This window comes from Taudactylus pleione, unplaced genomic scaffold, assembly GCF_031769625.1.
Source record: "Taudactylus pleione unplaced genomic scaffold, aTauple2 ptg000333l, whole genome shotgun sequence".
NCBI classification, from domain to species: domain Eukaryota; kingdom Metazoa; phylum Chordata; class Amphibia; order Anura; family Myobatrachidae; genus Taudactylus; species Taudactylus pleione.
This window is the reverse complement of record NW_028284734.1, coordinates 3,824,092-3,847,475: the sequence shown is the minus strand read 5'-3', so window position 1 is coordinate 3,847,475 and position 23,384 is coordinate 3,824,092. Positions and strand designations below refer to the sequence as shown.

Genomic DNA, 23,384 nt, shown 5'->3' with positions numbered 1-23,384 from the left:
TGATCACATGGTCCTAAGTCCCCAGGCAGGGGGCTCCCTGGGGACTGGCTGCAGCGTGGAGCCAGGCGACCAACCTGCGCTTCCACTACCCCCTGGGACAGCGGACCGCAGCAGAGCGGTAGCGCTGCGGCGTCCCAGGGGTTAAATGCATGCCAGGGGAGCGCGCCTTCCCTGTCTCACAGCCGGCGCCTCCCCCGCTGCACACAGCCCTCTCTGCATGCTGCCGACTGGTCCTGTGGCAGCGCTCCTCCCCCAGGCCAGCCTCCTCTCTGCTCCTCGGCGGCCATCTTCTCCAGAACGCATGGTGAACGCTGCTGGAAGCGCTGGACGGAAGCATCGTGGTCTGGGTCCCCCCGCATACCTCTCCTCCGCTGTGGTCAGGTCTGTGTATGCAGCGCTGTGTCCTACCAGGCCCTGTGTCTGTGTAGTTGAGTGATCAGCGCTGTTAGTGCAGGAATTGTTATTTTTCTGCATTGTATGTGACTGTGCTAGCGCTGCTGCCTGTAATCTTTTCTTCTCTAAACTGTCAGCTTTATTACTGTCCCTGTTCTTTCTGCTAAAGCCCTTGCGGTGCGGTGCTGCAGGGTGGTCTCTCGCCTATTTAATACTTAATTGGTGAGAGAGGTCACATACGTGGTGCCATCATGTCTGAAAGTGATTTTCCCCTCCGGCTACAGTGTACCACGTGCAAAGTACCGTTAGCGGAGGGGGAGGGTAGCGCGGAGGGCCTTTGCCGGCAGTGTTTGTCCATGGCGCGGCCTATTACGGTTACAGCACCGGTACAGGAGCCGCCCTAGGCTTGTTTCGCTCAGGCGTTAACAGCTTTAGTGGGCCAGTTAGCTCCGCAGCCCGCGTTTACTCCGATGGGTTTGTCCCAGCAGTCTGTGGTGTCGTCACCCATGCAGGGGTTCCCACGACAATTGGTGGTACCCCACAGTCTCCCTATTTCCCGGGTTCTCAGGAGCCAGCGTGGGTTAACTCCCTGACGAGTTCTGTACAGCACTTGTCGGATGTGTTGCAATGGGAGTCTGTGATGCGGTCTCATAAAAGGCCGGTGGCGTCTCTGTCCGCTCCTTATGAGGATGACGAAGGGACGTCTGATGATGGGGAGATTCTAGATCCTTAGCATCAGCGTCCTTAGTATGGAGAGTTTCCTGATCGTAAGTCCAAAGTATATATTCCTGGACTTATTCGGGCGGTCCGCACAGCCTTGGTGATTGAGGACGAAGTTCCCCCAGCGGCTAAATCTAAGTATGCCTTTTTCAAAGATGTGAAGGGCGATGCCACAGTCTTTCCTCTTTCGGGTCAGTTGGTGGACCATTTAGAGGAGGCGTGGAAACAACCTGGCAAAAGATACCAGCCGCAGAGACGCCTGGCGGTGGCTTATCCGTTCGCGGATAATTATTTTGCTAAGTGGGAATCCCCTCCACAGGTGGATTCTCACGTGACCCGTCTTGTCCGTAGTGCCACATTGCCGATGCCATCCATGTCCTCCCTTAAGGAAGCTACGGACCGCAAGGTAGAAATCTGCCTGAAGTCCGCTTATTCCCTTGCAGGGGGGGCAGCACGGCCGGCTATGGCCATTTGCTGGGTTGCCAGAGCGATGGAGCGCTGGGCGGATTCATTAGAGGCTTCTTTTGAATCCGACTGTCCGGCCGATCAGGCGGAGTTGATTGGCAATCTCCGTGATTCGGCCACCTACATCAACGAGGCGGCTCTAGACATTAGTACTCTGGTGTCTAGCATTTCTTCAGCAGCGGTAGCTGCTCGTCGCACCTTGTGGCTGCGATCCTGGAAGGCGGACGCAGATTCCAAGAAAGGTCTGGAAGCGTTGCCGTTTACCGGAGAAGTTCTCTTCGGTCCGGATCTGGATAAGATTGTGGCCACGCTGGCGGCAGCCAAATCTGCCTGTCTCCCGTCGGCCGCTGCTCCTTCTGGTTCGGGACCATCGTCCTTTCGGTCATCTAGGGCCCAGGGCAGGCCCAAACCACAGTCGTTTCCTCGACAGGCTGGCCCTAAGAAATCGGTCAAGCCCCGGAAGCAGGCATGGAGTACCAGACGTCCGGCCTCCAAGCCAGATGACAAGCCTGCGGCCTGACGGTCCGGGCCTCCCTTTGGGGGATCCCAGGGTGGGAGGCCGCCTGCTACAGTTCGCCCAGTGTTGGTCGACCACTACAACAGACACTTGGGTTCTGGAGGTGGTTTCCCACGGATACGCCCTCTCCTTCCGGCACAGACCCCCGGCTCGCTTCTTCACCACGGGTCTCCCATCAGACCGGAACAAGGCTACGGAGCTGCGGAAGGTATTGCACACTATGCTCCAGGCTGGAGTTATAGTGGCGGTTCCATTCTCCCAGAGGGGCCAGGGTTTCTATTCAAATCTATTTTTGGTACAGAAACCCAATGGGTCATATCGTCCGATTCTCAACCTCAAAGCACTCAAGTCTTTGCGGGTCCCGAAGTTTCGGATGGAGACCCTACGGTCCATCATTCTGGCGCTGGAACCTGGGGACTACTTGGTGTCATTGGACATACAGGACGCTTACCTGCATGTCCCTATTCTTTGGCGCCATCAACAGTTCCTCAGGTTTGCAATCAGCAGCGACCACTTCCAGTTTCGGGCGTTACCTTTTGGCCTGGCAACAGCACCACGTGTTTTCACCAAGGTGATGGCGGTCATGGCGGCTTCTCTGCGGCTGCAGGGAGTCCGCATGTTGCCGTATTTGGACGACCTGTTATTGGTGGCAGGATCTCCAGAGCTCCTGTTACACCACTTGGACCTGACCATTGCACTGCTGCAACGGCACGGCTGGCTAATCAACTGGCAGAAGTCCACTCTAATCCCGTCTCGGAGGATTCTGCATCTTGGAGCCTTATTGGACTCGGGACAGCAAAGGATCTTCGTGACTGAGGACAAGATCTCTGCTTTACAGTCAAGGGTGCGCAGTTGTCTGCACAGCCGCCGGGTGTCCTTACACTCGGCGATGAGGTTACTGGGCTCCATGGTGTCGGTGTTCGACATGGTGGAATACGCCCAGTTTCACTCCAGACCTCTGCAGCACCTGATCCTGTCCAAGTGGAACGGGCTGACTCAGTCTCTGAAGTCCCAGACGATTGTGCTCACCCAGGAGGTTCGCCTGTCCCTTACGTGGTGGTTACAGACGACCCACCTCAACAAGGGACGTCCGTTCTGGGTTCCAAATTGGGTCCTGTTGACAACGGACGCCAGTCTTCGGGGCTGGGGAGCAGTTTCGGGTCCACACTTGTTCCAGGGCAGGTGGACGCCGACAGAAGCGGAGCTTCCAATAAATATCTTGGAACTCCGTGCGGTCTTCAATGCTCTCCAGCAGGCACAGCGGTTTCTCCAGGGTCGCCCGGTGCAGGTCCAGTCGGACAATGCTACCACCGTGGCCTACATAAACAGGCAAGGAGGAACTCGCAGTCGGGCGGCTCTCGTAGAGGTCTCTCGGATCCTGGTTTGGGCGGAGCGCAATCTTCCGGCCACATCAGCGGTCTTCATCCCGGGAGTGCTCAATTGGGAGGCGGACTTTCTAAGTCGCCAGGACGTTCATCCGGGGGAATGGTCCCTGCACCCGGACATTTTTCAACTGCTGGTGGACAGGTGGGGTCTTCCAGAAATCGACCTCATGGCATCCCGGCACAACAACAAGTTGCCGGTGTACGGGTCTCGCACAAGAGACGAAGGGGCGTCTCTGGTGGATGCTCTGTCCGTCCGGTGGACGTTCCGGTTCGCATACCTGTTCCCTCCGGTCTCCCTTCTTCCACGGGTAATCCGGAAATTCAAACAGGAAGGAGGGACGCTCCTGTTGATAGCTCCCGCGTGGCCCAGACGGCACTGGTTCTCAGACCTTCAGGGTCTGTCCGTGGACATTCCTCTGCGGTTGCCGCTACGACCGGACCTTCTGTCTCAGGGTCCTTGCCTTCACCCGGACCTGACTCGGCTGTCTTTGACGGTGTGGCTGTTGAGACGGCCATGCTGAGGTCCCGGGGGTTTTCCAGCTCTGTGGTGCGTACCATGTTACGAGCTCGGAAACCGTCTTCCGCGAGGATATACCATCGCGTGTGGCATACGTTCTTCCAGTGGTGTCGACCGAGAGGTTATGCACCGCGGGAGTTTCGTCTGTCTCGGATTCTCGCCTTCCTGCAAGCGGGACTAGATCATGGGCTTCGCCTTGCTTCTTTGAAGGTACAGGTTTCGGCCCTATCTGTCTGGTTTCACGGTAGGATTGCTACAATCCCGGATGTGCGCACCTTTATGCAGGGTGTTCTCCGCATTCAGCCGCCCTTTGTTCCACCTGTGGTGCCTTGGGATTTGGCTGTGCTCCTGAGGGCTCTCCAAGGACCGCCGTTTGAACCACTGGGCTCAGTGGATCTTAAATGGCTAACAGCTAAGACTGTTTTCCTTCTGGCCATTGCTTCGGCCAGACGTGTTTCTGAGTTAGGGGCTCTTTCTTGTAGACCCCCTTTCTTGGTTTTTTATGGGAACAGGGCAGTGCTCCGCACTCGGCCCGAGTTTCTTCCCAAAGTTGTTTCCCAGTTTCATATTAACGAGGAAATAGTTGTTCCGGCCTTTAACTCACCGGGTCTTTCCGTGGGTGAGGCCTCTTTGGATGTTGTGCGGTCCTTAAGGACTTATGTTGACCGCACTTCTTCGTTTAGGAAGTCGGACGCTTTGTTTGTCCTCTTTGGCTTCCGTAAAAAGGGTTGGCCTGCTTCAAAGCAAACTTTGGCAGCCTGGATCCGTATGGCTATTTCTGAAGCTTATCTTCATGAAGGCCTACCGGTCCCTCCTTCTCTGAAGGCTCATTCCACTAGGTCTGTGGGTCCTTCGTGGGCAGCTCGACGTGGTGCCTCGGCAGTTCAGATCTGCAAGGCTGCTACGTGGTCTTCTGTCCATACCTTCGTGAGGTATTACAGGTTTGACACCTTCGCCTCTCAGGATGCTTCCTTCGGGCGGCGGATTCTCCTTTCTGCACAGGAGCGTCCCCACCCTTAAAGGATACTGCTTTGGGACATCCCCAAGGTATCCTGTGGATACCCTATGGACCCTGAAGTAGAAAATATGAGATATGGTAAGAACTTACCCTTGTTATCTCTATTTCTACGAAGTCCATAGGGTTCCACAGGACTCCCGCCCTGTCGCACCTGTGCTGCAGATGGGCTTTGCTCTGGTCACCGGTTTTCCGTCTCCCTCTGGTGAGAATGTGATTCTTGTATGTGTCCAGATCTTTGTTCTCTCTCTTCCTTCTCCTCCTCCGGCCTATGGCTTGGTAACTAACTGAGGTGCCTTGGCCCGGGGGCGGGGTATAGGAGGGGGACCTAGTGCATCCTGGGAGGCTGAAAGCTTAACTCTTTGGTGCCCTGCGACTGACGTCACACCTATACCCCAAGGTATCCTGTGGAACCCTATGGACTTCGTAGAAATAGAGATAACAAGGGTAAGTTCTTACCATATCTCATATTTTTCTCCCTACGAGGCTGCGTCACCCGGGGTGGAACCTGCATGGGCCCAGTCTCTCAGCAGGTCCGTATCCACCCTAGTGAAGCTAGTTGCACTTCAAAAAAGAAGAGTCGCAGGCTCAGGATTCTTCCCTCTATAGGGTTCAGTTAGGTGGATGGTTTACCAGCCACAGCAGGTACCACCCTGATTCCGGGCCAGGCAGGTTGCGTCATTGCAGTTGGCAACTGCTCCCTCTCATGCAGTATCCCAGCTGCGCAGGTGGGGCGTGGACTTGTAGGTGTATTCCTCTTTCTAGGCTCCGTTAGCAGCCCAACTCGGTGGTGCTTGCGGAGACTAGCGCCCTCCCGAAGTGTGTGGACCTGCAGTTTTCGACACTCTGCTGTGGTGCGCCAATCTCTAGGCGGTTTAGATAGGGATTCCCAAGCAAAGGCTGTGGGTCTGTCCAAGCGATGGCAAGGAAAGGTAATTACTTTCCCTTCTGCGGATCTCTCCGATCTCATCGGGGAGGCCTAGGAGACGCCGGATTGAGAGGTCTCCGTTCCTCGCACATTCTGCTTCCAACAGATTAGGTATCCGAATGGAAACTCCGCCCTGGGTTGTCGCTGCAGTAGCCATTTAGCTCAAGTCATCTGTTGGGCTCTCTTGGGGGCCTTGTCCGTCCTCACCGGTCAGACGCAGTCGTTCGGACAACATGTATGTCTTCCGGACAAGAGTGTGGCGGCAATGGGGGAGGCTGCTGGAAGTCTTTCCTGGGCAGAGCCATCTGTTACAACTACTTCCGCGGTGGTTTTACTGGTTGTGGGATAGCGGACTCCCTCAGCAGAACTATGTTCTCCCAGAGCAGCGGTATCTCCTCCCAGTGGTCTTCTGATCGTTCATTCGGACATGAAGCCTTCCGCGGGTTGATCTCATGGCCTCTAGACATGTTTTCGAGGCTACACAGTTTTGTGTGTTTCCGCTGGCTTCTGCAGTGGTTGCCTTTTTAAATATTCTGTGGAATTTTTCATCTAGAGCATGGTTTTCAGCTGTTCCCTCAGGTCTCAAGGCGTGTCGAGTCTTCCCGAGAGAGAGTAATCCTTAGGGCTCCAGGCTGGCTACGCTTGCCATGGTACGCAGCCGTTCTCCTAAGGCCAGTAGGTCCGGGGTGGCGTCTTACACTTTTTACAGACCTGCTGCAACAAGGGCCAATTTCTACAGGGGATCTTCCTCTTTTTTTGGCTTTCACGATCGGACTTTGGTGACTGAGCATGAGAAAGCTGCACTTTTTTTTTTTTTTTTTTTTTTCTATCGTCTGTCCGTACTCTGCTGTGAGCCCAGATGCTGTTTCCATCTCCCACTTACCTACAAGCTTGGAAACTCTACCTCTTGTGGTGTAACAATTACAAGTTTTCACCTCACGTTTCTTGGCCTTCCTGCTGGAGGGTTCGGAGGCCGGTTGACGACTTCATGTTGACTATACAGGCTTCGGCCCTGTCACTTTCTTTCCAGTGGCAATTGCAATTTATTCCAAGGGTCTGAACCGTTTTTAACAAGGTGTGCTGCGTTTTCATCCACCGTTCGTCAACAGGCTGTGCAATGGACTCTTACTCTAGTCCTGTTGGCTCTCACGCAGGCTCCATTTCCATCGTTGGGTTCAATGGATATTCAGTTAGTTGCTTGGAAGGTGGTCTACCTTTTGGCTATTGCCTTCCCTCGGCATAGTTCCATATTTAGAGTTTGCAAGCTGCCTTTGGTCGTCTTCCATGAAGATTGCGGTTCTTCATACAGGTTTTACGATTCCAGCCGACACTGGTTTCGGCCTTGTGCTTCCACCAGGATATTGTCTTTCAGGTTATTCCTCCTTTGGTGAATTCTCGGGACTGGCCTGATCTGGCTCGGCTAGTTGGACTACTCTGCAAATTTCTTGGTACATCGCACTGTTCTCTGTGGGTTCTTTATGACACAGCGGAACACGGTTGGCCGGCTACTCAACAGTCCCTTGTTGGTTGGATCTGCTCGGTCATTAGTTAAGCCTATTCTGTTGCTGGATGACTGGAACCAGACCGCTAGGGCGGTGGCACTTATGGACAGCGCGATGCGGGACTTAATCAGCACAGTTCCATTGTGCGGTTATCTGGTCCCCTGTCCGCGCGTTTGCTCATTCTTCTTACATTTGGCGTACAGTTCTCCGGTCGGGCAGCCTTTGGTACGTCCCATGGTCCAGTGTTCCCCAGCCTTGCTGCAAGAGAAAATAGGCTTTTTGGTCAACATACCGTTAAATCCTATTCTCTTAAGCAGGCTGGGGAACACTGCGATCCATCCCTCTTTTACCTACTGGGTTGTTCTGAACAGTTTCACGGGGTTCCTACTACTCCCCTCCGGACTTTTTTTTTTTTTTTTTTTAAATAGATACTGGAATTGTAGGATTGCAGGGGGTAGGAGCTTACTTTTTAAAGCTACAGTTTAATTTAGGTGCCAGCTTCAGCCCCAATCTACAATCCCCATGGTCCAGTGTTAATTTTCGGAGCATGTTCACTCTGGAGAAGTATATGTACTAAAGTGAGCGTTTTAGAAGTAGAGTTGTTGCCCATAGCAACCAATCAGATTCTACTTAACTTCTAGAAGATAATGGCTAGAATCTGGTTGCTATGGGCAACATCTCCACTTCTAAAAACTCTCACTTTAGTAAATTTACCACTGAAAGTCTAACAATCATTTAAAAAAAAAAAAAAAAAAACATCATTATGGCCCATATTGGATGACAGGAGTGGAATTTAATCTGTGTGCATACAATCCTGTCTCCTGCAACCTGTGGTGACTTAACTTACAAGTCCCTATTTAGCAATGTCAGAAAATGCTGCTGTCCTAAAAACAAAACACTTCATTGCCAGAATTTCCCTGTTTGACTTTGTATGTAGCATGGTGGCTCAGCGACTAGCATTGCTTTCTTACGGCCCTGAGACCATCCTCACAAGGTTACTGTTCCCTGCATAACTATTTTGCCCACCTATGTTGTGATATTGCAGCTGACCTGATGTGGAATGGTGTGGGCTGAAGATTATCAGGATCATTATTCTTGAGCCCCTTGATAATGCAGTGGCTCGGTATCGGGCATTGCATGTAATGCTAGTCGGAAACTGATTCCTGCTTGCCTGTATGTAGGGCTATCTTGCAACGGCAGTGGAGCCAGAAGTCATCCGGATAAATCATCTTATGAGGCCAAGTTTTGGATAATCCTGTTCACCCCTCAAGTTGAGCAGCAGAATCGGGCACCTTTTACATTAAATGAAGAATCTTCTCTAATTCAGCTCTGTCACAAGAGACTGTCTCCAGCCTTTCACTTTATAACAGCGGGATCTTTGGGTAGTGATGGCCTGGTCGGATGGTTGCTTCTGAAATATCCTTTCTTGTCTGATGTGTGTTTTTCTGAAACCAATGCACAAATAACAGCCAGGGACTGGTATAGGTGACAATATTTGAATGTTGATGTGACTGGATGAGACGGCAATGTGAACTAATCAAGGAGACCACATGATTGCTTCCTATGTAATGTAATACTGTCGTACCTGTCAGGTAGTGTCCAGGTGCCTGAATAATGTAGTCCATTCTGTGAGCCACCTATTTTTAATTGTAAATCCCTTTTTATTGGAATACTTGCCTCACTTGTTTAAGTATAAATCTGTTCTTTGTTGGTAACGGTCTATTTGGAACTATCTTCCATGTTTTTCCACAATGGTTCTTATATAGTAGTTCTGGTCCTCAGCAGCCACAGACTGGGCAAATTCTGGAGTGACTTCATATTTGATTTATCTTAAATATGATTTCTTTCTTAAACCACCCTTGATGAAGTCTGTAAGTTTAATCTATTTGTATTGGTCTTTAGGCCTAAATGAGGAGGATGGGGGGTTTTTTAGTACATTTCAGTGTCCTCAATGATATTGAGTTTCGTCTTTCTTTTGTAGGCAATTTTGGTATAACATTTTGGCTTGCTTTATTAAATAAATGTTTAAATCCCCCAGTTGAAGCCAGACACCGTTGTTGAAGTTTGGAAGGAAAAAAATTATCAAGAGGAGATGGCAGCTGTAACAGCTGCCGGGTTTCAGACCCTTCTTTCTTCTCCGTGGTACCTAAACCGCATTACCATCGGTCAGGACTGGATCCAGATCTACGGCGTTGAGCCAACAAATTTTAATGGTGTGTTCTGTTGACTTTTCCATTGTCTTATGTGATCGGCTGCTCTTTACCAGAAGTAGACTATTTGCACGTGGCTCTTTCCAACAATATTTTAGCAAGTAGTTGTTGTAGTTAAAATCTGTATGTTCTTAGAATGCTATTCAGTCTCCATGTGAAATTGAATTGTAATTGTTTCATAAGTTGCCAAAATTGTTAAAACTAGAGATCTCTAGTAGAATCGAGTTCCGAGTAGAATAGTGTCAGCCCGGGTCTGCTGTAAGTTTGGAACTCAGATTTAAAAACAATCCAAAACCAGAGATTTGGTATGTAAAATGGTCCAAATTAAAATTGATAAAAACCAGCTAAAATCATGTAAAGAAAACCAAAAAGAACCATAACACTTGAGTGGTTTTGCCAAAACATGGGGGTCCGTGCACATATCTAGTCAAGACATGTTTATCTTGAGGCTAGTAGCAGGTGTATATGTTTAGCACTAGCCACTATTTCTAACCTATTTTGATGCACCACTGACTGTGAATTAACCTGGGCTAAATCCTAATTTAAGGAAGGATTAAATAGATATAGTCCCATATTAAACATGATCATTGCTGTTCTTTTAACCGCTATTAGACCCTTAAAGAACACGTGGATAGAGAAGAGAGCTACTATAAGGGTTTTATCATAATATTAAAGTTGAGTTTAGATTACTGCGGACTATTAAACCATACATTTGAGAGATATTCATTCCATGTCCAAGGTTCTGACAGAAATGGATGAAATAACTGGGGTGCATTTATCATATAAATGTACATTTTTCTTATTCACTTTGGGGAACACTTTTAGGTGTACAGAGTTCTATTGGCTCTTCTCCCTCTACACCCCTCATCAAGTCCAAGTTTAATTTTAGTTTAGTGCCTCAGAGGAGTGGTCACCTTCTGCTGCTGGAACAATATATCCGTTTTTCATTTTACCATATTCTTTATTTTGCTTTTTTTTACTATATGGAGTGGAGCGGGCAGTGCTGGATCAGTGCTCCCTGCCGTTCCTGCATCCTAGGGTGGCTGTCACATTGTCACTGGTGTTTTGTTTACTGACAGTGCCGTGCTTCCCAGGTGCCTCTAGTAAAGATACAGGGTATCTGAGTATCATAGTGGTTTGACAGGTCATTCAGTTACAGCTTCAGGGTATTTTCGTGTTAGAAAAAAGCACTGTGGCTACTTCCAGTCAACTTCACAGTGACTGAATTTCTGAGTGCAGCCTGCCAGAAATGGATGGATGGTTTTGGGACGGAGAAGATTTTTGTTGGACTATCCCTTCTTGGAAAATGGGAAAAAACACTGAGTGGATGCCTTTATTGCGGAATGAAATACCGCCGGCCGCAAGGTTCGATTCCCGGCAGCGGCAGCCCGACAGCGCTGGAAATCCCGAACGTCCTGAGGTACGTAAAAACTAACCTAACCCCCCATACCCTAACCCTCCTTAGGGGTGCCTAACCATAATCCCCCCCCCCCTTCCCTGCTGCCTAAACCTAAGTCCCCCGGGGGGGTGCCTAACCCTAACCCTTCCTCTCCCTAGCCTGACCCTAACCCTCCCGGGGTGGTGCCTAACCCACCTCCCCTTGCCTTCTAATAGCCTTGGGTTTTACAGTAGGAAATTCATTATTTTCATGAGGATTTTATTCTTCTATATCTTCTGGTTTAGTCTGTAACAAAAAAAGGACAACATTTTGACTGGTACCTGGCTATAGAGGTGGTGAAAGAAGTTAAAAACTAGGCAGAAAGCGTATAGAACAACGTGTCATTAGAGTACGTCTGCATGTGTTTTGTTCCACCATGCTTTTTTATTTTGACGTTCATCTTTCTAAAGAAGAAAAAAAAAAAAGCCTTTATTAATACACAGTGATCGTTACTTTGATGGTTTTATCAAGTTATGCAAGACAGCCAGGGTACCAGTTATAACACATTTTTGCAGTAAAACCTGTTTAGAAGTAGGATGTGTATGCTTTAATTGTTAATCATTATATTGATTTTAGCAAGTTTTTTGATTTAGGATATCTAGAAGTATTACACAATCTTAACTTCCTACCACTGCAAATCCGTGTCCTTTTTTTTTTTTTTTCAATCTGTCAGATATGTATTTATTGACTAACGACAGTCGACCACTATGCCTGTTACTAATTGTACATGCTTTGTAATCAGTTTTTGGCAGCAACTGAATAGAACAGGGATGTACTTGGTATAATCTAGTTGTGTTGTCGCTGCAGGGACTGAAAAGCAGAAGCAGCTTGTGATTGGCGGGGAAGCTTGTCTATGGGGCGAATTTGTGGATGCTACGAACCTCACTCCAAGACTCTGGTAGGGTTTGTGTTAATAATGGCTCTAATAGTAAATGGGGGTGTGTATATGTATGTTGCTATTTGTATACATCAGAGGCCACATTGTTTCAATGCAAGACCTCTGTGGCTTCTCTGTTCTGTGACTTTAATTGGCTCACATAGGTTTGGGACCTGAAGCACTCTACAGTCTGGAAGATCCAGAACTGGAGACTGAAAGAGACGGGTGCAGAGTTGGTGGGAATTACATGTCACCAACAAAAGGGGAAGGTTCCATAGTTTTGTTTTATTAAGATGATTTAGTCACCGACATGTGTTTGATGCTCATACAGTAGAATAAGTAACTTGTGAAGCACACATGGCTATCGTAAAAAAAAAAAAAAAATTTTTTTTTTCACAATATAATCTTGGTGTGTAAGAGCAGAGATGAAAATCATACTGTTTGTGATAGAAGTCATTATAATGGAGGTTTCAGTCTGCCTTCCATCCATCGGAACTCCCTATATTCTGTGACATAACTTTCATGGAGCAATATATACTGATAAGGTGAGTGTTGCAAAAGAGGGTGGGAGGAAGGTACTGAGCAGCTGGGAGCTTGGAAGCTGATTGTTTGTACCTAATTCTGTGGGTGGCACTATATTCATGGTAGCCAGCTATGGTTGGAGGTTAGCGTAGAGGCAACATGGTTAAACATGGGGGGCTAATGCACAGGTAAACTCAAATCGGTTTTGGGGTCAGCTGGTGAAGAATCATACAGTTGTTCCCTTCTCTACCCTTCAAGAAGTGGAATCTGACGGGTAGTCAGTTATGGCGAAATCTGCAAGTGAAACATTTTTATACAAACACATCTCGGAGAGACTTCACTCTCTGGAGTCCTTACTCCCTCTGAATCCATATGTGCCTCTCCTGTAGTGCATCTGCAGTTTCTTTTGGATGTATATAAACTGCTGACTTAAGTCCGATTTAATTCTCGCCCCAATTTTACCACCGTCTGGCAGAGGGAACTGTTACTCATCTCTCTCTGACTGGCAGTGGGAAATAAATCTACTCCGGTCTCCTCACAATGTTTCTCTATGGTTGTGATGCATTTTAAATGTCTCACTAGATGGTATAGGTGCCCAAGTGATGTGTAAAATGTTCCCGGATCTTCCCAACTCCTGTTGGCGTTGTGGAGATGCCTCGGGGTCCCCCTTCCATATTTGGTGCAACTGTTCTAAGCTCTGGGATTTCTGGAATAAGATTATTTAGATCACCAAGGTTTCTGTTGGAGATTGGACGCCAGCTTACCCTGGTTCCCGGTTGCTTAACCGAATAGGCAAGTCTATCTGCTTGGTTTCACAGAATAGGATATGTACATGGATATAGTGGATTAATCTCCATCCAGCCAGGACAGGCAGTAGGAATTTACCACTATGTGGTTTGCCTGGCTGGAATACAAAGAAACTGTGTATTGGTATTATCTGTCCAGGCAGATGAGGGTACACTATTTTTTATTTATTTATTTTTTTAAATCTTACTACTACATTTTGTGCTTAATTGTTTATATACCTGTTGTAATCCGACCTTTCTCCCATTCCTCCCCCTGGCCCTCCTTCCCTTGGTGTGCTTTCCTTGCAATCCACTGTTCCCCCTTTTCTCCTTTATTTTTTATTTTATTTTTTTTAATTGGTTGGTTTTTTTTTTATCTTCTTGATGTTCTATTTAAAAAACGCATTCACGTTGTGACTGCATTTAATCTGTCTTTTTTACTGTTGCCATTATTTTACTGCACTGGGTGTGCTCTGTAGACTGTAGAGTCATACGACTCTTGACTGATGTTACCTTGGCAGAAGGGTGGGCACTGTCGGTAAGATCTACATTTATCACAAATTCTAGGTTTGGCTGTTATGATGAAGGGTGGCCCATTGTTGAGGCAATATGGCGTTTGTATAATTGCCACCTACTGGAGCCACAGATTGCTGTGCCAATTTCTTTGGTTGCCTTGATTCATGGGTCTTCAATGCAAAATAATCCAAAGTAATAGCGATTTCAGAGCAAATAAATAGCACTATGGGGTTTATTTACGCAGTTTCGGGTTGTAAAACCAAATGTTTCTGTTTGTATTTCTGCTCGATTTTTTTAAAAGGGCAGTGCTTTTTACTAGCCCTGTCTTGTTAGTAAAAGCACTGCCATTTTAAATATGGCAGAAACGTACAGAATTGTTGGGTTTTACAAGCCAAAACTTTGTAAATAAAACCCATATGAGTAGTTACATGAATCATTTCACCCTTAATAGGATTTTTGGTACTTCATGTTAAATCAGTTTCTCAATCCATCTGATGGACCATTGCATACCATTGTGTAACTCTTCCTATGCAACCAAGCATCTGACTTGCCTTTAAGTCACCTGAAATAGTGACTCCTAGATCCCTTTCCTCCTCTGTAGTTTCCAGTATAGTGCCATTAATACTCTATTTAGCCTTTGGATTTTTGAGACCCAAGTGCATGATCTTGCATTTTTTGGCATTAAACTGTTGTTGCCACGTTCTTGACCATTCCTCTAGTCTACCTATCATCAATCATTTATTTTACCCCTCCTGGTGTGTCAACCCTGTTGCATACCTTTGTGTCATCTGCAAAAAGGCATAGTTTCCCTTCAATACCATTTGCAATGTCACAAATAAAGATATATTAAAAAGCACTGGTCCAAGTACAGATCCCTGAGGTACTCCACTGGTAACATTTCCCTCTTGAGACCGCACTTTGTTTACTACAACTCTCGGTTTCCTATCCTGCAGCCATGATCTAATCCATTCAACTATCTTTGTTACATAAACTGGAAATCATGGGATTGGATACAGTCTGCGATGTGGAACAGTGTCAAAACCCTTTCTAAAGTCTAGATAAGCTACATCTATTGCCCCCCCTTTATCTATTTCATTAGTCACCCAGTAAAAAAAGTCAATAACATTTGTTTGACATTATCTCCCCCCAGTAAATCCATGCTGTTTGGATCCTGCAAATTGCTGGATTTGAGATAATCTATGACTTTCTTTTAAGATTGTTTCCATCAATTTCCCAACTATTGATGTAAGGCTCGCTGGTCGGTAGTTGCTTGCTTCCACTTTTGTGCAGTGGGAAAACGTTTGCTTTTTTTCCAGTCCCCTGGAATTACTCCAGTAGCTAGTGACTGGTTGAATAATTCTGTTAATGGTGTTACCAGCACCCCTTTAAGCTCATTTAGTATCCTTGGATGTATCCCATCAGGCCCCATTGATTTATCCACTTTCAGTTTTGAGAGTTCTGTTAGGATCTTCTCCTCTGTAAATGTGCTTGTTCCTACCTCATTTTTCTGATTACACCTGCAACTTAACTGTGGCCCCTTGCCCTCTCTTTCAGTAGTGAATACTGAACAAAAATAATTAAGATCAGCTATTACATTGTCTCCCTCAACAAGACTCCCTCTTTTCTGTCTTTAGTCTTTTTATTCCACCTTTTTGTCTTTCTGCCTTCTCTTATATACCTGAAAAAAAGTTTTGCCCCCTTTACCCACTGACTGTGCTATTTTCTCCTCAGCTTTTGCCTTTGCACATCTGATTTATTTTCTTAGCCTCCTTATCTTTTTTTACAAGATACACCTTTTGTCTTCATTGTTTTTGTGTGGTCTTGTATTTCATAAAGGCCATTTTTTTTGCATTCACAATACTTGCTACCTCTTTCCCAAGCCACACTGGCTTCCTTCTCCTTGTGGTTTTCCTAACCCTTTTGATACAAAGGTCTGTTGCCTTTAATATTGCACTTTTTAAATGTTTCCACCTCTCCTGCACTCCTTTCAAGTTCCTCCACTGTGCCAAAGATTCACTTACACATCTTCCCATCCCTGCAAAATCAGCCTTCCTAAAATCTAACACCTTTTTGTTTTTGTATGGGTTGAGTCAGTATCTGTCTTTATTCTGAACCATACTGCTTGATGATCACTGGATTTTCACCCACTTTTACATCAGATATTCTGTCTCCATTTGTAAGTATCAAGTCTAATATTGTGTCTTTCTGAGTGGGCTCCCTCACCAATTGCTGGAGGGAGGCTCCGTGCAATGAATTCGGGATGTCCCTACTTCTAGTGGAACTTCCCACCTCCCAGTTTATTTTGGGTACATCAAAATACACCATGGTTATAACCTCTCCTTTTAATGCCATTTTAGTGATGTCCTGCAATAGTTTTTTGTAGAGTTCCTCTTCCTGACCTGGTGGTCTATAGATCACACCAATACGAAGAATCACTTTCTCCCCTGTTTCTATAGTCACCCAAAGGGACTCTGTTTGTTTTTTCTTCAATACTATGTATTAACGTAGTATTTATGCTTTCCTTGACAGACATTGCTACTCATCCTCCTATTCTTCCTATTCTGTCCTTCCTAAATAAAGTATATCCTGGTATAGCGATGTCCCAGTCATGATTTTCATTGCACCATGACTCCGTAATAGCCACAATATCCAGATCGTCCCTTCAACAGCCATGCCATCAAAGCCAACTGAGCTGTCCTGATATATAAAACGGGACCCTTACTGAGCAGATCTAGTTGGATGAGCAATCGCCAAGGGTGATCCGCCGCCATGCTGAGAATGTCTGCGTACCATGACTGCTTTGGCCAGTTCAGAGCCACCTGGATGATAGGAACTGTCAACTTTTGCAAGTTCTGCTTGCTGGAAAGTAGTAAGAGTCAGTCATTGCATCCACCAGGATTGCATTTGGATCCCTTGTGCGGTGGCTGTAGAGTGGCACCTTGTGCCTTCATCAAAAGGCCATCAAATCTACCTCTGGCAAACCCCATCGGTCCATTAATTGGCCGAATACATCCAGATGAAAGGACCATTCTAAGAATGAATCTTGTGCCGGATTAGAAAATCATCCCAGGCATAGAAACTGGGAAACTGAACACCGTTGATACCTGCCCTATATTGGCTGCCTGCCTCTTTGGTTGCCCCCACTAGTACCTGTGAAGTAGCTGTGTGGCAAAGCTCCTACCAGAGACCCAAAAGGACCAATACTGTTGCCTTCAGGGATTCATGTCTGCTTTCACAGGAAGGAAAGCACTCTTTCCCTCTGTAGCATCAGCGATTATGGCATCAAGACCTGTACCAGAGAACAAATCCGGCAAAAACTAAAGCTGCCAAAGCCCTTTTGGATTCTGTTTCCTCCACCCAGCATTTAAGCCAGAGTATGCCACCACAGCCAATGCAGAAATCCAGGTCAAGCCAAGAACCACATCCGTGTTTGCTCAGCCATGTAAGCCATTATTTTGTTTTACATAAATCCACATATTGCAACAAGTATGGTCTGGGAGACCCAGACTGTAACCCTTCACAGAGCTACTCAGCCCATTTCTCCGCTGTGGTTATTGGCCCAGGCAGCCACCTAGTCAGGCTGCAGAGGCGACCCAGCAGTGATGAAGATCGCCTTAATGATTCCCTCACATTTTCGATCCGAGCCATCCTTCAAATGTGCTGCTTCAGGAATGGGGATAGTAGTGACTTTAGCCAGTCGGGCGATAGACATCCACTCAAGGCTCGAACTCCCACTTACTGAAATCCTCCTCCGAGAAGACATAAGTGAACCGCTTGAGCAGTTGTAAATGCTAATCCAGCTTTTTGCAAGATGGAGGTGAAAAAACAGCAGCTCTCTTTTGTCGTTTCAACAGGCAACTGAAGGAACATCTGGTTCCACCAGATCAAGGAGATCCAAAACCTGCTGGATTGCCAAAAACCAATTCCTCCACTTCTTGGTGAGGGACCGAATACACCACACCTGGTAGTGTTTTCTAGTTTTGAGCCCCCATCAACCTTTCCCTCCACTCCAGAGAAATCGGAATCCTCTACAAACTGAACCTGCGCAGAGCCCTGACACGAGGGCAGCAAGACAAAGACACCTCTGAAAGCCTATCCAGCGATGGTGCTGTCTACTGTATGGAATGCAATGTGAGCAGTTTGTCCTATTAGCCAGTCCCAACTGATTTGATCTTTCTGATAGATTAGACAGTTGGATTAATTTTTGAAACCTGAGTTGTGTGTTCCAATTACACAGGGCAGGTCAAAACTGTGCTGGAGGCTTGGGACTATACACCCCCTCCAAAAGGAGAAGGACTCAGTTTCTCCCCATCTTCAAAGAGCCAAAAGGTCCCTTATGAGGAGATAAGATAATATTCAGGTCCATCTTTGCCGAAGCTAAGCGGGACACCTCTAAATCCCTGACTCCTGGAGCCAAAAGGCCCCCTAGGGAGCAAGAGTCTTTGGACTTCCCTCCGTCACAAGGCTCAAGGTTGCCACTTTCTCCCCAGGGTTGGTCGAAGCTTTCCCCTGAGGAACAGATTCTTTGGCTCTCCCCAGATGGATCATAAGGGTCTCATCCAAACCTCCAAAAACATAAAACACACAAATGAAAACATTTATTGTACTGTTTCAATGCACTTTTTCACCACACATTTTTATAAATAGATCCAGTGGCGTAAGTTCATCCCAGACGCAAGTTATAATTTGGTGTCCCCCCTGTCACAGCCTCTGGCACTGTAATGTAGCAATTCGTATACAGACGAAGGCAGCAGCTAATGGTCTGACATGGAGCTGTCCACTAGTGTATGGTGGCTTCTCAGATGCCGGGAAGGGGAGCCATGTATTGGGCGGCCATGACGATACACTCCGGGTACATAGTTACAGCCCTAAGTGGGGTGAATATGTTGTGGACAATGGAGGAGGTGCCCCTTCAGAGCTGGACCCTGTCGGCAGGCGCCTCCATTGTCTCCCATAGTTCTGTACCTGAATAGACCCCAGCCTTTAGGCCGGTACTATAAAAAATTATCCTTGCCCCCCCCACCCCACTGTGGTGCTTTGCCTCCTGGTACTGCTATCCGAAGCACATCCATGGCAACACTATTTTTAATAAACAATAGTTTTTTGATCAAGTTGCTCAGATACAGGATATTATTATTTATTATTATTATTCTTCTTCTTGCATAAATGTTTGAAACATTCATGCGACCGGTGACATTATTTTTTTTTAAATTGATGCCTTATCTTGTCAGCGGATGTAGCTGCAGCAAACGGCATTGGTAGTAAATGTGTTAATGGGTTGGAATAAATTTGTATATCTTTCTTTCACACTAGAGGTAACTTTGCAACAGCTGAACATCTATGAAGATTGAATTTAGACACCGCAAGAAACCCCAGGGAGCTTAGAGTGGCTGATTACAATAAACTATCTGATATACTGTGATTCATACAAACTGTCACATTAATAGCCCTGACAACTTTTTCATATCACACAGGCCCAGAGCAAGCGCGGTTGCAGAAAGACTTTGGAGTAACAAAGATGTAACCTCAGTGGGGGATGCTTATAACCGGCTTATCAAGCATCGCTGTCGTATGGTCAGGTAAATCAGCTCTTCCATAGAAGCTTATGTGGGGTACACATTTGTACGATGTAACTACCAACAGACTGACCGACCTGACGATTTTCAGAAAGATTGCGCACAAATTATATTCTACATACTCACTAAACAATCATCATACCTAGTCGAACGATATCGTGAGCTACCAGTTGTTTCTCCGTATACACTGTCAGATCGTCTGTACACGCTACACATTTACAATCTGATTTATTGCAGCTATATTTCTGTACTGTACGTCGTTTATAGATGAATTGGGTGTACACACCTAAATGTGGTCGCAACAAAATATTGTTAATCTCCTCTACACACTGTCATCTAGTGTATAGCCAGCATTAGAAATTATAATAATTCTGTCTTTCATATAGTGACAAGTACACACAGGAGCAGTTTTTAGCACCCTGTTCAGGCTCTAGCATACTGTCTCTTTCAGTGTGGGTACGGCAGGGATGAGTATTGGACCCCTTTCTAATTCCAATCAGCACACTAGCAATATCATGGTGACACCCAATTTTGTAGTCCTCCTAAACATTGCATTTACAAACAATAATGTGACTTCACCATCTTTGTATTCACTCCCATTTCCACCTGCAAGACTGTAGTCTAAAACATGACTCTATGGGGGATATTTTTCACATCTTGGAAAGAGATGTTGCCCTTACCAACCAATCAGCTGCTGTGCTAGAAAAATGTCAGAAACTGGAGAAGTTGCTCATGGCAACCAGTCAGTCACTTTTTTTCTCGCACCCAAGATTTGCTAAATCTCCCCCTATATATAGCGTGTATAGTATGGAGGCTATACATGAATTTCTTTCATTAAGGCAAACAAGGACTTGTTTAGATTATAGACTATAACTTACTGTGTGGCTCTTGCTCTCCTTTTGTCCTTGTGGTGTATATGAGCTCTTTATAGCACATTCATAGCTGCCATTAAACTAATTTTTTCCACTTCCTGTTTGCACTTCTCCTAGGCGCGGAATTGCAGCAGAGTCTCTATATGTGGGATACTGTGAGCACGAGCTTAATGTCTAGATCCAGTCAGCAATGATCAACCATTTTGTGAATCAAGGAGAAAAAAAAGATACCAAAAAATTGCACTAAGCATCATGATGTCTGATTTGTGTTCTGTAAAACTGAAATCCAGGATGTATTACTTTTTGAAAAGTAGGAGATTGAAGTGTAAATTTTATGAATACAATTTGATTAAAGAGATTCTTTATAAAATCTTTTACAATAATGTGTGTTTCTGTCTTAAATGGGACTTAATTGCCGGCTCAGGATAAAGTTGGAAACCTGCAGAAGCGTTTGTAGGCCTGGACTCCCCATCCATACTCTGCAACAAATCTTATCATGCTCTTCTTGGGAATAAATTAATTCCACGCAGACTCACGTTCCCATATAATGTGTAAAGACAACTATACCAAAAATGTTTTATAAGAGAGAGAAGGGCTATTCATAACATTACAAGTAGAGATGAACAGGGCTGGATCTTTGAGAACCGGATCCGCCTGAACATCGCTATTCCGAGTCTGATCCGAAAACTAGGCAAAACGCCATTAATCCTGCGTCAAACTCTCGTGGGTTTTGGATTGTATATGTCCCTCCCTGCAGTGATTGACACCATTTCCTTGCTGAGTCCCGGGCCTGGCTGTGCTGTCCCAAGGGGGTGCTGTGCTCCATCCAAGGGACTATGTTGTCCATCCAGGGGTGGGCTGTGCTCCGTCCAGGGGGCTGTATTGTCATCCAGGGATGGGCATATATTTCATTTTTTTTTTTTGTGCTGTACCCCAGTGTATCCATACAAATATTTGGATGCTGCAGCCTGTACCCCAGTGTGGAAAAACTTGTATAATATTTAAATTGAGGTTAAATCAGTATACACTGATGCTTACCCCAGTGTATCCATACAAATACTGTGACACTATCTCACTGCGTTCACATAAGTGGTGTGACACCGCAGTGTCATTTGCGACCAAAGTTTAAAAAAAAGTTAATTGAAATTAAAATGTTTTATCTATTTTTGTTTTTGTACTGTTCCATCCAGTTGCTGTGTCCAACCACTCCGTCCTGTCAGACTGGTGCTGCAGTGACTCAGCAGGCCATAGCCCACTGCGTTCAGTAACTTCGCATAAGCACTGCCACTCGAAACGGTGTCAATTGAAAAAATAAAGTATAAAATAAAGTTTTTAAAAAATAGAACAATACAAGTATAACAGAATGAAATCTGTGTGTTGTACCACAGTGATTTTGTTCACATACAAGAAAGCCCCTTCAATCCCCACAGTGTGAGCTGAGCTGCAAATTGAAAAATGGATAACTATCAGTTTAGAAGAGCAGGAGCAACAACCAAAGACTTGATGCAGCTGCTGCCATCAGTCATGATGATACTAGTCCCTAAACGTCCTCTAAAGCCGATCTAAAATCAAAGAACCAATATTTCACATTGGTAAAGAAAAAAACATCAAAGTTGGCTGCAGAAAATTATAAAATTGCCAAGTTACAAGGAGCCACTGGGGAAACAAAGGAAGGTTGAATCCGGAGGACACCCTGGAGGAAGGTGCGGATATCCGGTAACTGAGCAATTCTACATTGGAACCATACTGACAGAGCAGAGACCTGCACTTTCAGTGAGGCCAGGCAGAGGCCATGGTCCAATCCAGCTTGAAGGAAGGCCAGGACTCTGGAAACCCGAAACACCTGGGGGTTGTAATTTCTAGGACGACACCATTGGAAATGGGTATGCCACACGCTGTGGTAGATCTGAGCAAAGGCTGGCTTACGTGCTCTAAGCATCGTTTGGATGATAGAGCTAGAGAATCCTTTGGACCTTTTAGGAGGGATGTCAAGAGTCACGCCGTCAGACGGTCCGGATAAAGGCAAGGACCCTGAGACAGATCCGGATGTTGAGGCAACAGGAATGGAGTGTCGATGGAGAGACTCTGAAGATCTGTGTACCAATGACGACTGGACCAAGCTTGAGCCACCAGCAGGACTGTGCCTCCATCATGTTTGAACTTCTGATGAACTCTATGAAGAAGGGAAGCTGGAGGAAACAGGTATGCAAAATGAAAGGTCCACTTTACTGACAGAGCGTCCGCCAAGGTTGCCTCTGCTTCTTGTTCTGGACCCGTACACTGGTAATTTTGTGATGTGTCGGGAGGCCATGAGGTCCACCTCTGAGAGGCCCCATTTGTCCACTGGGAGTTGAAACACCACTTGGTAAAGAGACCATTACCCTGGATGCACGTCGTGACGGCTGAGGAAGTCAGTTTCCCAATTGAGAACTCCCGGAATAAACACTGCCGAAATGGCCGGGAGGTGACATTCTCTACCCATGTCAGAATGCGTGACACTTCTGTCATTGCTGCCTGACTTAGAGTGCCTCCTTGATGGTTGATGCAAGCCACCGTGGTGGTGTTGTCGGACTGAACCTGCACGGGTTTTCCATGAAGTATGTGCTTGGCCAGCTTGAGGGCCCTGTACACAGCCCAAAATTCCAATATGTTGATTGGAAGTGTTTTTTCAGATGCCATTGGACAGCAGTCGAAACGAGTGGACCAGTCACTGCGCCCCAGAGACAGGCGGCCGTTGTTAGAAGTAACCAGTCCGGAATCCAAAAGGGGCGACCCTTGGTTAGATGAGAAGTCAGTAGCCACCAAGACTGAGACAGACACCCTTCCGGACAGAGCACCATTGTCTGAGCTTTGATCCAGTGGGGTAATCCGATCCACCTGGAGAGGATCAGCCCCTGCAGAGGCCTGGAATGAAACTGAGCATATTCCACTATGTCGAAGGTGGACACCATGGTTCCCAGAACTTGCATCGCTGAGTGGACTGACACCCGGTGACTGCGGAGTCATCTGTAAACTCGTAGTTGTAATGTAGAGATCTTTTCTGAAGTCAGAGATTCTCTGCTGTTGAAAATCAAGACTGGCCCCCAGCTGAACCATCCTCTGAGGGGATTAGGGAGGACTTTTTCCAATTGATTAACCACCTGCGC

General features: G+C 46.4%; 1 protein-coding gene across 2 annotated transcripts in view; it reads left to right on the top strand.

Annotated features, from left to right (window-relative positions):
- HEXB (hexosaminidase subunit beta) overlaps positions 1–20,608 on the top strand; it is a 69,345-nt gene extending 48,737 nt beyond the window's left edge. The window contains exons 11-14 of one of the 2 annotated variants that reach the window (XM_088443747.1): positions 9,481–9,655; positions 11,898–11,988; positions 19,265–19,369; positions 20,356–20,608. In XM_088443747.1, the coding sequence (XP_088299873.1) occupies positions 9,481–9,655; positions 11,898–11,988; positions 19,265–19,369; positions 20,356–20,416 (432 nt within the window). In that variant the 3' untranslated portion in view covers positions 20,417–20,608. The remainder of the gene's footprint in view (positions 1–9,480; positions 9,656–11,897; positions 11,989–19,264; positions 19,370–20,355) is intronic. The other variant, XM_088443746.1, reaches the window with a different exon arrangement.
- Positions 20,609–23,384: the final 2,776 nt, after the last annotated feature.